This window comes from Opisthorchis viverrini (assembly GCF_000715545.1).
Source record: "Opisthorchis viverrini unplaced genomic scaffold opera_v5_10, whole genome shotgun sequence".
Lineage (NCBI taxonomy): Eukaryota > Metazoa > Platyhelminthes > Trematoda > Opisthorchiida > Opisthorchiidae > Opisthorchis > Opisthorchis viverrini.
Window position 1 is genome coordinate 3506125 of NW_008751666.1, and position 15854 is coordinate 3521978.

At 42.8% G+C, this 15854-nt stretch overlaps 1 protein-coding gene across 1 annotated transcript in view; it reads right to left on the reverse strand.

The window, feature by feature from the left end:
* Window positions 1-8839: 8839 nt before the first annotated feature.
* The window catches only part of T265_01013 (hypothetical protein), a gene marked incomplete at both ends in the record, with an annotated part of 25533 nt that continues 18518 nt past the window's right edge, over window positions 8840-15854 (reverse strand). Inside the window, 2 exons of the mRNA XM_009164928.1 lie at window positions 8840-8961; window positions 13432-13664. Of these exons, the coding sequence (XP_009163192.1) occupies window positions 8840-8961; window positions 13432-13664 (355 nt within the window). The remainder of the gene's footprint in view (window positions 8962-13431; window positions 13665-15854) is intronic.

The following is a 15854-nucleotide window of genomic DNA, read 5'->3' on the forward strand; positions in this document are numbered from 1 at the left end:
GTAGTAGCAGTATTCTGCGCATTCTCTAAAGTGAAGTGACACCAAAAACTGGAAATCCACGTCACAAAATGATCTGAGTGATTATATATATATATATATATATATATATATATATATTGGTTTTCCTCAGTAGTGCTACAGATCATTAGTGGATGCAGATATGGTGGCGACAGATAAGTGAACAAGTGATGTGTCGTACACACTAGTCCACCATGCCAAAAACTCATTTGAGGATCTTACAGTGATCCGCTTGTGCTTGTGGCAAATTAAATTTTTTGTCACAGCATAAACTAAAGTCACCAACCATCATATGGTTAGTTTACCACTTTACACAGGTTTTACCTCGGTCATATCAGCACTGGATTTAATAGATGATGGCTTCCAGCTCACCGCGAACTTGAGTAAAAAAGATAGTTGGAATCAAGGTGATGCGAGCTGCCTTTTGTGGTGGAGAGCCAAAGAAGTAAGATCGACTACCAAATACTGAGAATTGGCTGAATTAACATTTTTCTCTCGATGTGACATCCCCGTTCTTTTCTGCACACAGTTATGCAATGCCATCAAATCTACATCTCAGGTTAACTGGGAAGAAAACAGTCCTAAGCTAAAGGTGAAAAACACTGAGCATTGTTCACTTTCGGTAGACTAAGTCAGTTCACATCTGGCTTGTAAAGAAACCACATAATTCATGAACAAATACAACACACTTTACGAGATAGCCAAACTAAGCCGAACCTAGCAAAACTGTGCTCGATTTTCAGATACCGCGCGGTCCACGTTAGGTTCCAATGCAATTCATGACAGTCAGCCGTCCAGCAGTCACAACGTCCGGGAATAGAAAAATGATACTGTCCCTCCTCGCGGGAAGCAGAAGGCCTGACAATAGCTTTGAAATGCTCTAATTCAGCGATAAGCAAAACTCACTGCACTTTTACTTTCGGGAGATTATCTCCTGAGAGTTGAGCCGGCTCCAGGCACGTCGATCGGCTATCAAATCTCCACAAATTGCGATTAGTCTACAGTTAGGGGCTCCTCAGGCAACATGGAAATCGGCCAGTTTTAGGTCGCTGTTGACCATACTCAGCCAGGTATTCATTTATCCTACAAGACGACCAGGCCATTGTTGATATGATTTAGGGACCAAAGCTTAGTAGGAATACCTTCCAGTAAGTGAAACTATTCTACACTGAAAAGCTGGGAAGCACTGTAAAACTGCTTCACCCTTATTGGAAACCATCAGCAATGCGCAACTCATGAAACACCCGTGGGTTTTGAACCCGCTAACTCATGGCTTATAGTCTCAATACTTTGCTGTTCGGCGACGGGCGGATGATCGTCATTGTGATTAACCACTGGATAAGATTTGCTGTGGTAGGTCCTGAACGAACATGTTTGATTCTAACGGCGTAATGAGCTTGTGTTTCTTGACTGGTCTCTGTCCCAAGATGCTTCGCTCCTCTGGTTTGTCATCGCTGCACTGAGCTTAAGATATTGGGCTATGTAGAGGCGCCATTCACAGGTTTACTGATGCCTCCTTCTCCATCACGCTAATGATTCCTGATGCAAAATCCACTTACACTTCGCGCCCACCAATATCGAGTTCATTTCTGTTTGGCACCCCTGTCTCATGATTACAACTCCGAAGCTCTTTTCAGTCTGGCTGAGGAGATATCTCTATTAACCTGATGTTTCTCAGCATTCAGCTTGGTGCACCTTCGTATTCGAATAGGTGTGAGTCAAACAGAGTTCCATAAATTTTGCTCGAAGCTACCTGGACCTCTCTGACGATTCTGGCAGATTTCTGATTCAACGTTTGGTTTTAAATGCACATTCATCCTGCCCTCGTCTGTTTTAGACCGTAATATACATGCCCTCAGGTCAGTATAAAGGCGAAACTCACTTCAATTTACAGTTGAGAGAACAAGGAGGGGTAGCGCTTGCAGTCTCCGAATATTCTTCTTGTCGCATACCAAAGTCCGTAGACACGTTGTGACACTAGAAAGCCAACAGATGTTCATGTGAGAGGTTGCTCTGCACAAGATTCGGTCACATGTTTATCGTTAACGAACACTGTTGCGTAGAATCACTGCTGGACATTATCAGTTGATTTTTATTTGGGTATTAAATCACAAGGTTGTGTGCTATCCACGGTTTGATGCTCAATGTACCAGCTAAACCGTCAATCATCCGGAGAGCCTCAATATGCCGCTGAAGCGCAACGCCTCATGCCAGAAATTCTTTCACATGGTCATCACGTGTGATTCACGGGGAATACTTTACGCATCATGATGTTAACCTTTCTTTGGATACATTCAGGTCTTGCTACACAAGGTCTTTGCCGTTACGGGCAGTTAAAAACTTAAAATGTGTCGGAATTCAAAACTTCTCTTAGCAATGATTTTAGGAACGATTCTAAGTACATTTTCAATTCAAACATGAAGGTAGATCTGGTTTGAAATTCATGTGTTATTGGTGTCAGTTCCAAGCAATATTCAACGAAATGATAAGTAGGCAAAATACACTCATTTAAATGCAAATTTGGTTACGACGGGAGGCTTACCCGGAACCCAGCTGAATCTGTCGTTCATCATGATCTTCAGCATCAAATCAATGAAACGGTAAGTAGTCCATTCATCCTTACTGAAGCATTTGTGAGTACAAACCAAATTTTATGATTTGAATCAGCAAGAGAGAACCTCCCGCTTCTTCGTTGATTTTGTCGGATAAATTTATTGAGACTTGGGATATTAAAGGTCAAACGTTATCCCAGTGTGAAGAAGTCAGCCGGCACTAGTCCGAAAACAAGCGAGAAATCGTGAATTTATAGATCAATGCAAACATTTTTTAAGTAATTCTAACCATCTCAGGTGATTCCATGACCTAACCGACATATATTCAGGGTTAATTGATTGGAATCGAAACATTTCGTCTCCGGTAAGGGTATTTGTAAGCTTATATCAGCAAAAACAGTCAAAAATAAAACCTGACAATCAGTCCAGCTTTAAATTAGAGAAATCACTATATGAATAATTTGTAACAATATGATTATTTATTTGCAGTTGGCTAAAATGAAGAAACATCTTGAAGAGCCTTACATATGTGGCAAGCACCACATTAGATCAGAGTTCCGATTGCCTTCGTCGGTTTCGTGGCCTCCGGTTTTGACTAAGCATTCCACCGGGTTTACGTGTCGGACACTGGCTTTCTTTGTGTTACACACTGAACACTTGTGCCGAAGGCCACAACTACACCATTCACCATATTCACCATACTGCCAAAATGCCAAGGGGGATTTATGTTATCCGAACTTTTTGCCACGGTAGGCTGTTTAAAGTGGCTTTCGTAATAGTGAAAGCAGAATTCTATGATGGGTGCTCCAACAGATTAAAAGGACGCTGCTAATATTGGGATACTGTTCAATCTTGTTCAGTAGCTTTATTCTTTCATCACTTTCTGAAAGTGATTGAAGGCCGCATATGAAAATTAGACACCCTAACTTATCTTCCGCCATGTTAGATAGTTTGAACTGTTTGCAGGTAAGAAGCAGGACCAGCAGGGTTAGAAGGCAGATGGGACCATTCAAGATCTATCCGCGGAGACAGTTTAATGTCCTCAGGTAAAAGGAGGGGTTCCACCTAGGTCACTTTACTGAAAATAACCCAAGAATGACCGGCGCTTACGGATAAATGCCAACTCCCTCTAAATCGCTTCATGAAGGCCGCCAAGTATCTGGATAGGGAATGCCGGAAATAAAGATCAGTCTGTTTGGTTTAACGACAGATAATCCGGAAAAGTAACTTATTGTTGCGGCTGGACCCTCTTTCATCAGGACATTGTAAACCAGTATATTCGCACGTAATTCAGGAGAAATGATAGATACTACAATCTTGACCACAGATTGCGAAGTACAGCACAACAAGACCTAAAACGTTCTTTTACTAAAACACCCAGAGATTTAACCCTACCCGTTAGTGATAACCTGCCTGGTCTGTTTACTGTCCACGGTATCTCGGCGTGAAATAACTCACGTAGGCAGGAAAGCGGTGCAGCCACCGACTCGCGTTAGATGACAATGGATAAAAGAGCATTCGGTTCAGTCTAAAAAGTTTCTCATATCCTCGAATAAGACCCACTTTGTATGTACCATATTGAGCTATTGGTTGTTAAAATCCAGAATGACTTTTGTGTCTACCATGGCCCGGACAGGGATGGTTTTGGGACCGAGTTTACCTCGGAAAGCCTGAATCCGCGATAAACTATGCTATGGAGCTTCTGCAAACAATATCTTCCACTGTCCTCTGCCGTACACCAATTCCTACTTTTCCTGCTCTTTCAATTAGCCTGTGTTTTCTCTTTACGCCCAACTCGGCATGTCCGATATTTCCCTGATTTTCACACACAGTCACAACATATCATCAATATAGACGGCCCACACATTTCCTACCTACTTGCTGTCTGAGTGCATTAGCTGTATCGTTCACTGCCTGTCGCTTGCCTAATATGGGCAGGCAATTTGGTGGGATGCCTATGATACCCCTTAAAATACTGGTCGTTCTCGTTTGTCATTCTCAAGTGAAAATATTTTCCGTACAAAATAATACCTGTATCGGTAACTCAAAAAAAACCGAGGATTTTTGGAGCAGATCTCCTTTCGGAAAGTTCAACTAAGAATGTTGCTCTCATAAGTGAAATTCATTGGTTCGAGTAATAGTTCCTCAGTATGAGGGCGTTATCGAGAACTACCTGGAGATTTCCAGATGCTTGTGGATTCGCTCCGACCAAATGAGGATAGCAAAACTTATTTTAATGTGGCACTTACGAGCGACACAAATAGTTATCAGCCGGTAGAACGTGCACGTACTAGTGAAGAAGTCTGGCAATCTGGCTGTCTAACCTCGCATCGGTGTCGTCCAGTGTTTTCTTAATGGAATGTTTACCGCACAAAAAAACGCCAGTGAACACATGCGCAGATTACTTCTAATCAATTAATTACACATAACAGCACCTTCAAAAATGAGACGTGGGTCTTGCACACAGTGCGTCTTTATTGTTCCCCGTGAGCTTTCTCAAGTTTTTTTCAAAATGTAGTAAACCCAATACGGTCAAAGTATATTTGACAAGGTTGAACTTTTGTCTACCAAGTGACATGAATGTGTGCGATTTGAACCCAGCTCGGTGACAGTTTTCTGTAGGGGAATAAAAGATTAAGGGATACTTAAGAGTGAACTGGCAATCGTTTTAAGACGAAAGGTCACTACTGCCTGATGAACCTTGAATTAGAACAGAGAACTAGTGGACCTGCTCCAAACTATCAGTAATCTTTCTGTGTTTCAGGAAATGGAAAGCCTGCCCAGTTTTTCAAACCACAAGATGTAGTTTCGGATGACTGTGTGGTAAATAAATGGCTCGGTTTGCATAGACCCTTAAAAACAACCTTCTAACAAGATGCTCGTACAGTGGAATACCGCTGGTCTAGATACAACATTCTTATAATAATAGGTCTTTACATGGACCTACTCGGAAAAAAACACTTATGTTTCTCTTCATGCGTTTGCTTTAGACTCAGTTTCACACTACTTGACTATCCGCGCATGTTCACCTAAGCGAGGACTCGGGCGAGATGACTAAACCAATACATTCCTGAAAATTGCTGAACATAGAATGCGCATTTATAATAGGTACTTCGATTCAACCGGTCATAGGAGCTAAATCCATTTAGGGAAACTAGGTGAAAGCCGTCTTGCTTAGCGTTCCTCTGGGTCGTTATGGGCCACCTTACATCAATAACAGGGGAAAATTCATTCGCCAACGGTGGTGATAATTCAAATTTTAACAGGTTAGTTGTTTCTAAGACCGATGGTGGTGTGAGAAGGCTTGGTGGTTTTTAGTCGAGATTTCAGCCTGCTAATGAAATCAGTCTATGCTGAAAAGACGAGAAAAATGTACAGCTGTTTTATCCTTTCTGAGATTCGTCATCAGTGAGCCTATCCAGAAGCCTAACCGAGGGCGGTCGATCACCGGTGTGTTTAGCTCTCACCCAGAAAGGACAATCATACTCCAGTAGTGTAAACCACATTACGTGACCACGTATTCACTGACCACTCGAGTGACGATATCTCAGAAAGGTGCCTCACACACCCAATGGAATTTGCTCTTTTCCCGGGTTAATTGCAGCCTGGTGGAAGTGCGAGGAGATTCGGTTTCATTTTCTTAAAAGTATAGCGTGAAACATTAATAGTCATGAATAAAAATTGGCAACACAAATGGATTTTTCTCTGTATGACGAACGGACTTCTAATGATAGTAATAGAGAGGGAGTAATAGAGGTTCCTGTACATTGCTTTCTGATATTTCTAGCGAAGGTTACTTCTAGAGTACCCAAAGAAGCCTTGGTTTGCAACTGCCAGCTATCAGTAACAGCAAACGGTAACCTGAATACTTACTGTTCCGGAGGGCAGTTGACATTTTTGTGGAAGATGATGCATATGCACGAATGAAGCGTCGTATTAAAGACTGGTCGGAATGGCAAACCTTGCTAGAACTAACGTTAGCTGTTTGTATTTGGTGTTTTAAGAATGGATGACTATCGGAACTAATGGAAAATGGTCAGCTGGATACGCTAACTTTCGACAGTGTTACAGTAGGGTAGGATGATTATCGTAAGGCATGTTTTGCATACTAGACTGGAGTTAGCTGGAGCGTCTTACGTCCTATCTGATTGGTGTTTTGTGCTCCTAATCGACTCAACTGCCCAAAGCAGCGAGTTCTGAGCGATTCACTCTATATGCCAGTTTGGATGATATGCACAATACATATCGACAAATAAATAAGGCCTGACAGTTTCCCACAACAATGTAACTAATGTCGCTAGTGAGAGATCGTTACTCAATATAAAGCAAAAGATGTTCCGTTCTAACTTGTTACGCAAGTAATAAAAATACATGAATGGACGCGCTACTCGCCGAATGATGTGTGGGATTTTTTTAAACTGACTGTAGACTCAAACATTTTAGTATTGCTTGAGGAAATCCACAAACTAAAGAGGAAGTGAGTTGGTGATTATGGAGTTATTCGAACAGTTTTATTGAGAAACATCCGACTATGTTGTCAGGTAAACACAACCCAAGTGTGCGTCTGGATTAGTGTCGAATCGTAATGGATTCGGGACAACCAAAATGAAAATACTATACAACGGTTAACAGTACATCTATCGTTGTTTAAACAGCATTCAGAACAGCTTTGCCCGCGACCGAACGATTTGGTATGCAACTGCTGTAAGTAGGATCAAAACTCCAAAGAGTTTCGAGAAACGCTCAGTACTGATTAGTCGCAATAAGGATGAAACAGCTCTGCTATGCTTCACGGCTTTTCGGCATGGTTTAGCTTTACTTGTAGGAGAGAATCTGTCGATTGTAATTTTGCTTACCGGAAGAATTACTGACCGTCGCTTTAAATGAATCTGCTTTCCGCATCAAAAATGATGCGATCACATCACTATTGTCCGGTGTAAAACGGTGGTGGTTGATTGTACCGTAAGCACTGCTTTGTCCTAAATTATCAAAATTTTGGAATGAGGCTTAAATAGAACACAGTACTTCTGGTGTACTGATGCGTGGGTCATCTCCTGAGAGGTTCCCTAGGCGAAAAAGGAGAGATGTATGTTTGTAAAGTAAAGTAAGGTAAAGCAAATACAGGTTGAACGTCACATGTTATTTTTTCTATAGAGGAAAATATCGGTAACTCAGGTAGCGTAGATGGTTGTTGGTTTGTTCGCTGAGCTGGGAAATTTGATTGCAAACGTTTCATCGCCAATCGAGGTGACATCATCATTGAGTTATTGGGGAGCGTAGTTATGCGTAGCGGTGGGTTATTGCGTTGAGTAGTGTTACGTGTGTGTTGATATACATGCCGGTAGCCGGGGATGACTTTTGACCGCGATTACTTATTCGGTCGGGCAGTTCGATTGGTTGTTCTTTTATCCCGTGTCCTCGTTCACCGATGCCCATGTGCCTTTGAGCTTGGCATCCCTTGCCGTCGTAGTTTGGTCGATGTTGGGAGTGATCTTGTCCTTCCGAGTTCTGGCTTGTGAACTTTATTGAGTTGACCCCGAGAAGTTCCTTGTTTCTTCGTTTGTGAATCGAATATTCGGTCTTCTTTGAGTGTTCCGGTTGCGACGTTGGTCTTTTGCACTTAGAGGTGCGTAAATTGGATCCATTTCGACGCACCGGCTGATCGATTCTGCCGTGGAGTACCATTCTTCCAGAAATTCTCTTCCGTGTCGCCCGTCTCCGTATGCCAAAATTTTCGCGTTTTCCAGATTGAACTTGTGGCCTTCCCGGTCCTCGTGTATAGATATCAAAGACAGGGGGTCATGCCTCCTGACAGCCACGTTGTGTTCTTTTATTAGTGTACATAATTTTCTCCCAGGTTGTCCAACGCGAATAACTAATCGCGGTCAAAAGTCATCCCCGGCTACCAGCACGTATATCAGCACACACGTAACACTACTCAACGCACTAACCCACCACTACGCATAACTACGCTCCCCAGTAACTCACTGATGATGTCACCTCGATTGGCGATGAAACGTCTGCAATCAAATTGCCCAACCCAGCGAACAAGCCAGCGACCTCACGTTATTTTCTTTAGTCCAGGCACAAATATCAGCTGATGTAATATAAATGATTGCCACTGCCTACCATCACAGTATGGCGGGGCTATGCGTTTGGCCAATTTTTAGGTCAAATCCCCAGGATTATTTGTATTTAGGGGACATACGCTTATTCCAAATGGTTAAGAGAACGCCGTTCCCATTTTAACCTAACTAACCGGTTTTTGTTCAGTATTTCCAACCAAGTACAAGAACCCCACGTGAATGTCGTGTGATATCCAAGGTACAGTTGGGGTTACCAAGGACATTCTTTTTACGTACGCCCTTCGTATATCTCACATGTGCACAAACTGTGACATAAAACAAAGGTACAATCAGTTCAAGGTTACTTTACGCTAAATGTAGATAGGATGCAAGACAAATAGTGAAGAGTAAGTGGGCACTTTGACGCTTGTAGCTATCGGTTAGCTCATGAAATGAAAACAGAAAAAAGATATTTATCCAAAAAGTAGGAAGTTACGACTTGAGCCAATTCCAAGCAGGAACATACATTTCGTGTGATAATGGTTGTCTTTAGATTTTCCGCTAGATATATTGTAGGGGAGGCACTCAGGTTGCCTTAGATTTTTACAATATGGCCATATATTTTAGCCAGTTTTAAGGAGCTGTGTAAAGAATTTCCATTTTAAACGGATTGCTTCGATAGAATCTCGTCTCGTAATCATAGAGAATAAAGGGGAACTGATATTTTTCAGCCAAGTCAGTTTCAAATTCTTTGATCTCAATTTTCGGTGACAAGGCGGGGTCAAGTTGTCGAATAGTAACCCTCCTGTTGTTTCCAAAGCCAGCTGGCACACAGCGTTGGGATACACTGGTGGCTACCCGATTGTTTCCTCTGGGTTTACCTGGTGTTTCGTAGTGATCAGATGAGCGAAGATCGTACTGATCAATTGCTTGATTACTCAATTTTTATATCACTTTTGTTTATACTCACGAATTCTCCCGGATAAGCTCCATGTTGTGAGCTTTCAATGTGCACCGATGAGCATTGCAAGTGTTTGGAAGAACAACACAGATCAAGTGTTGTTCACCATAGCTGAAGCATATAAAACATGAGCGGTATCCATGGATTAGATGAAACGTAACGGCCATCAAAATAAAAGATATCCACCCTCTGGTGCCATCGAAAGCGGGGCTGCATATTGCACCGTTTTCAATTAAGCGGGGCTGTTACCCTTAAAGTGGTATCACCTCATAGTGACCACTGTTCTAATAATGATATGTTGCCCTAATGACGTGGAAATTTGTATATACTGTATAAAATTCACGGTGCGGAAAGGCCACTCCGACACCCCTATGGCGAGGAGTCTGAGAGGGCCAAAATTACCCTCTGATACAGGCAACCTACCAGCTTTCCCCTTTGCCTAATCTGAAATTCATATCCGTGGCTGGTTTGGAAAATAGTGCGTTGTACAAGTAACATAATCATGAGCAATTTATGGACGTTGAATACAACCTACACGTGACCTACACACTCAGGCTTAACCTTGTTACTGACTGACCGCCAAAACAGGACAGTAATCGAGGTGGATTTCTCGGATCAGGGGCTGCGCATGTTCAACGATGAAAGCACTGAACCTAGCCCTCTGCTTTCGACGCAAGTCAGGCTAAGAAACACACTTACAATCCTCATTTTACGTATCAATCTGTCGTTACGCTCCACTCCGTAGAATATGCATTTCTTTACTAACGGCGATTTCCGCAAAACGCTGAAACTCCAGAAGGAGACTTGAACTCATTGAAAGAGATAAAGAGCTCGGTTTAACGAGGCCCAACGCCCCATGCGCTTACTTAATTTCAGCTCTTCTTTTCAGCTTGGTAAATGTGCTGGCCAATTTAATGACACTTGTGCGTAGCTGGAGATTATCGGTGAACACACGGAGTGTGGGGCAATTCTGCATAAATTCCAAAGCGGGGTTGTATACGTAGAGCGAACTTCCATCGAGTTATTTCCCGGGCACACAAAAGCTCAGCGTGTCCCTAGTCTTCTGCTGTCGGCCTTCTGCTGTGTAGTAGCAAGACCACGTGAGCAAGATTGATCAGTTTGACAATAGCTGTCAATTTCACCTGGCTTGCTGGCAAGCGATCCAGTATCTACCGCCATTTTATTTCAGGCCAATTATCGGAGCCTATCGAAGAATAAAACGGATGTTGTGGGAATGAACAAAAAACAGCAAGATATATGATCAACTTATCGCAGCTCTATTGTAACGTACGTACTAAGTGTTCGAAAACAAAGGTGTGCTTCAATAAACACCGACGTACTCAGACAGTCGTAGATGAATGTGAGAGCTCAGGTCGTTGTGCAGTTGACTGAGCTGGGGGATCGGTGCAACTGGCGGATTTGTATATTGCTACAAAAAGTGACCACAGAATTCGGTATGATTCGCTGTCCTTCTCAAACCGGAAGACTTCATCTGAATGCCTAAAAGTCACTTATGGCATAATTATGGCAAGCCACCGATCGATGGTGTTAGAAGTGTGGGAGCTCCGATAAACAGATGAAATCCAGGATTGTGGAAATATCGATTCTCCCTCATATGGATCACCCTCTTGAAGGACTCATTTCTTTGCCCACTAGGCGGAGATTCACCAGGAGACCCGCCAGTATATATAGATAAAAATGACAGCCCAACATGATAGAGAGGCGAAAACCGGATGGCTATCATTTTAGGTATTTTAGATCCTACGGTCAAAGTCTCCGCCCTCAAAAAAGTGCTAAAATGGTTCTTTGTACTGATATTTTAGGCATATGAACAAATCTAAGTTCTGACTGAATCTAAATTTTTCAGAATATTTGTGACTAGCTTCTTCTATGGACAGATGCACTTGACCCTTGAGCAGGGTCAAGTGATGGAAAAGTGATGCCCTAAACTACTGTCACCCCAAAAATAGTTTTTCTTATTTTGTTCAAGTGCAGCACTTCTGTGTTATGAGTAAGTAGTAGACGATTAGGCTCGCCTGTCTGAAGGGTAATCTTACTAGCGACAAACAGCGCAGTTGTTGATCAGGTGGCATTCGGTCTTTTCACCCGAATTGGCAATTGGCTTGAAAACATTTCGCCGCCATCACGCACCCAACTCCACACTGACGCCGTGTCCTTGAATGGTGGCGAAACGTTTGCAAGCTAGCCGCCAAGCCCAGCGAGCAGATCAAATGCCACCCGATCAACAACCGATTTGCACTTTGTTACTGCTGTCGGTGATTCACAACTAGACAGTCAGCTATACCCGAACTTTATTATCGATTGGTTCTGGATTAAATACCATTCCGGAAATATGCTTGTACACCCGATGATGTAGCTGCATAGCTGGTGTCCGGAAACAAGTGTGTTTGCTGCTCAGAAGTTTCTCGACGCGTACTTGGACAGAACCATCACATTTATCACTGCGTATGGTAAAAAATGTTCATTAAATTTATTTTTCATCGCAAACGAACCTGTTTACAATTCAGTTAACTTTTCGATGAGGCGACACATTTTTGTTGCACTGCGTCGTTCCGTTAACAGTAGTGGAATTATAGAGTCCACCTCAGTGTTTCCACTAGTAATAATGCATTGCGAAATTCAAGTTAGTATATATGGGATCCAACAATCTTAACATCCCTGACGATAACTGCTAAGAACGATCAGTATTCACATTCATATCACACTCGTTTGAACAATCCTTCTTCTGTCTCGGCGCAATTATTCCGATGCGTTTACGTTACACTTTGAACGCGCTTCTTCGGGCGCTTCAAAATTATTGTTAGGTACACTTTGATATTCCATCGAGATATCGAAAATACCGACAAGGCTCAATCAGCAAAAGTTCTAGTGCCCTCAAACACCGGTCGGACTCTGTCACAGTCTGCCACAGACCGTCACTGTGAAGTGCAAAGGTCCGTGCACCAAACAACGGCGAGCGGAATGTGGGTTCTGTAGTGTGAGTTGCGGTCGTCCCATCCGAGGGCGGTCTGGTGATTCTGACTAGCGGTGCCATCGCATGGAACTCATGACAGATCAGATCAGGGCAGGCTCAACAAAAGGGGAAAGAACACGCACGGTAAAGTAGGTCAGGGGACTGCGCCTACCTGATGAGCCCCATGAAGGGCGAAACCGGTCGTGGGCTGTCGATGAATTTTCAGCAACCTTATGAGTAGTACACTACATAGGTCAGGGGCACATTCACTCACATACGCACGTGCTGCTGTCCCAGTGTCGGACGAGGTGGCCTTTGCGGAATGGTGAATGGGGGGACAACTGTAGATCAAAAGTAACTGGGTGATGTATGAGTAGTAACTACATAGGTCAGGGGCACATTCACTCACATACGCACGTGCTGCTGTCCCAGTGTCGGACGAGGTGGCCTTTGCGGAATGGTGAATGGGGGGACAACTGTAGATCAAAAGTAACTGGGTGATGTAAGCAAATGAATGGTGGAATCATCAGGATGTCAAGTTAGGTTCAATACTACCCGTTAGAATTCCTCCATGTAAAAGGAGAAGGACAAAGGGGAACTATGATCAATAGTACACTGAGTGAATGAGAGAAGGCTGTTAAGGCACAACGTTCCGTGTAAATACTCACATGAGAAACACCAATAGGTGCGCTGAGAAAATACTGACTTGTAGAGGAGTATTGGTGCACAAAACTGAAAGTTGGTATGATGCACTTCTTGGATGGCCGTCCGAACCAAGTACAGTATGCACACCAATTGGTACACCAATTGAAACTTAAAAAAGCTAAGGTACTCTGTAGATACTAGTCAAAATATGCATACCTTCCACTGAGGGATGCGCGGATTTGGTATAGCATACTGTATCCATGATGGGTGGAACGGCCTGCTCACAGGCATTTAGTGGGGTGCACCCACAAGAACCGCAGACTGACCGATGGTTATCCTTTTGTGGGGAGACTTCCTCATTGTTAGTTATCGGACAGCACCCCATGTAGCAGTAGTTTTCATCCTCTTCTGAGATACTGGGAACAGATGCCGCTTCCTCAATCCAGAAGCTAAGAAAAATAACAGACTTCCGTTTAGGCCTGTGTTTCTGTTTCACCAACTGCCGTTTCTGGTGCAAGTTCCGAACCTCCTAGTCCAGTTCATCCACTTTCCCCGCAATTGCACCGGTATAGCTAAAGTCTTCAGATCAGAGTTATGCAACAAACTAGGAGATAGTGCTTTATCTAATTGGGCCTAGAATGCCGGAACGAACCTATAGTGAGACTGCAAGTGTGATGCGGTGTCAAATAGATCGGGTTTTGAGTGAGTTTAACGCTTTTACGATGGTTTTTAACCAAGTCTTCTATTCCGAACCACTTTTTATTTTACATTGTCCATGCTATCAGTGGTATGGGTAATCTGTTACAAATTGTACAGCAAACGTGTAGAGCTTGCCTGCCCACGAAGCACATGAAAAGCTTCCAGCTGTCCCCCCTGGTTGAAACTTCATGCAACTTGGATTCAATAAACATGCACATAAAGCATATTTATTGAGAAATAACCTCCGTCTACCCGTTCTGGGATGCACAACCAATGTAAAGGTTTAATTGAGGCAGAACAAAATAAAAAATCTTCTTTTATGGTCTAGGATAATGTAATGTGAAGGAAATCGCCAATCATTCAGATAAGAACCCCTTGACTAGTGCATTTTACCTAAATGCAAACTTCAAGGAATTTTTGAAAGTCAGCTGGGAAGGGATGGTTAGACTTGGAAGCCTGGCCCACACAGCCCCCGGACCAATCAGCTTCAAACGTTGTAAACAATAATCAGTGATGGGATAAGATGAAAAGGGGAAATACAATAGTTTGGTTGCCCGGTGACGTCAAGATATGATCCCAAAATGCAGCTAATCAACTGATTTGGCGTCTCCCAGTTGTATTATTTCTACTCTAATAATATGGTTTTAAAATTTCGTGCATGGTTTTACCACTCAGCACAGAATAGTTTTTGGTAAACTTGGATGATTTGGTGCGATAACTCTAGGCTTTTACACAATATTCATAGCTTTGAGAGTGATTTGAGGAAGTGTTGAAGAAAACAATCGTCGTCTTCGTGAGTATTTGTCAGCCTGGTGCAAGCGGTTTTGGGAATAATCGAATTGGTGATCGTTGCGACATATTTACTTTGGATCGTGTATTTATGTCAAATCGATAGAGGTTAGAATATCTGCAAGAAATCGATAGACACGCATTCCATCCGGCACACCGCGATAGACTGATACGACAGGTGCGTCTCGAATGTCACTTTTTTTAGAACTATCATATTTATGCTGGTCTGAAAATGCCAGCTGCTAGAAGCAAAGACAGTCAGTTTTTCGATTTGAACCGGGGGACAGGACGAAAATTCCTAGCCCAAGACTATCAAGCCGGCTTTGGTGATCCCAGAACAAACTAGAAAGAGCGATTTATCACTTTTTGACGAAACCAGCGTTTAAATGGAGACACATCCAAAATTGATATACTTATTTATTTGAAACTTCAAGGTTCTCCGTCTGAATTTTCTGCACCATCACGGATGAGATCTTGTGCGCATAAAAAACCCACCTTGGACCCTGGAAATGTCTAGCGCAGAGCGTGTTGCACTACGAATAATGCAGTGAAACCTGACCAATTAGCACATAGGAAATAAATGTAGCTATGCAGCCGAGCTCCGCAGAGATTTTGTGACTACTGAACCTTAGTTGACCGGAAATATCTCTAAAAGATCGTTTAAACTTGTGATGATAAGTCGTAGGCTAAAAGCCTCGACACCACGATGGTGACCAATCATTGGTTGCCGTGAAACATCGTTTTGTTCCACACATTTGCGAGCAAATTTTACCATAAGCTTGTGACAGAAATGTTAATCGGCTGCAAGGTGTCGTCGGGTATGTTACTTGAAAGGTCCATTGTGGTTTGGTTGACTAGGGGAGCTATAGAACTCCCTCAGTCATAGTTACACAAATGTATCAATGGACAGATTGCTGACCGTTTCGTCTTTGAATTATTACAAAGAGCTGCTTCACAAGCAACCACAACTTGCCTGGTCAAAATGTGTGCTGTTTACTCAGTTAGGTCTGTGAATTTCAGCATATTTCTTGGATCATGACTTCAATGGAGAGAGGAAACATTTCCTGCGGGGTGGTCTCGTCGCATTCATCAACTGGTAAACAGATGGATATACGAGTAGGTGGATATATATATATATATATATATATATA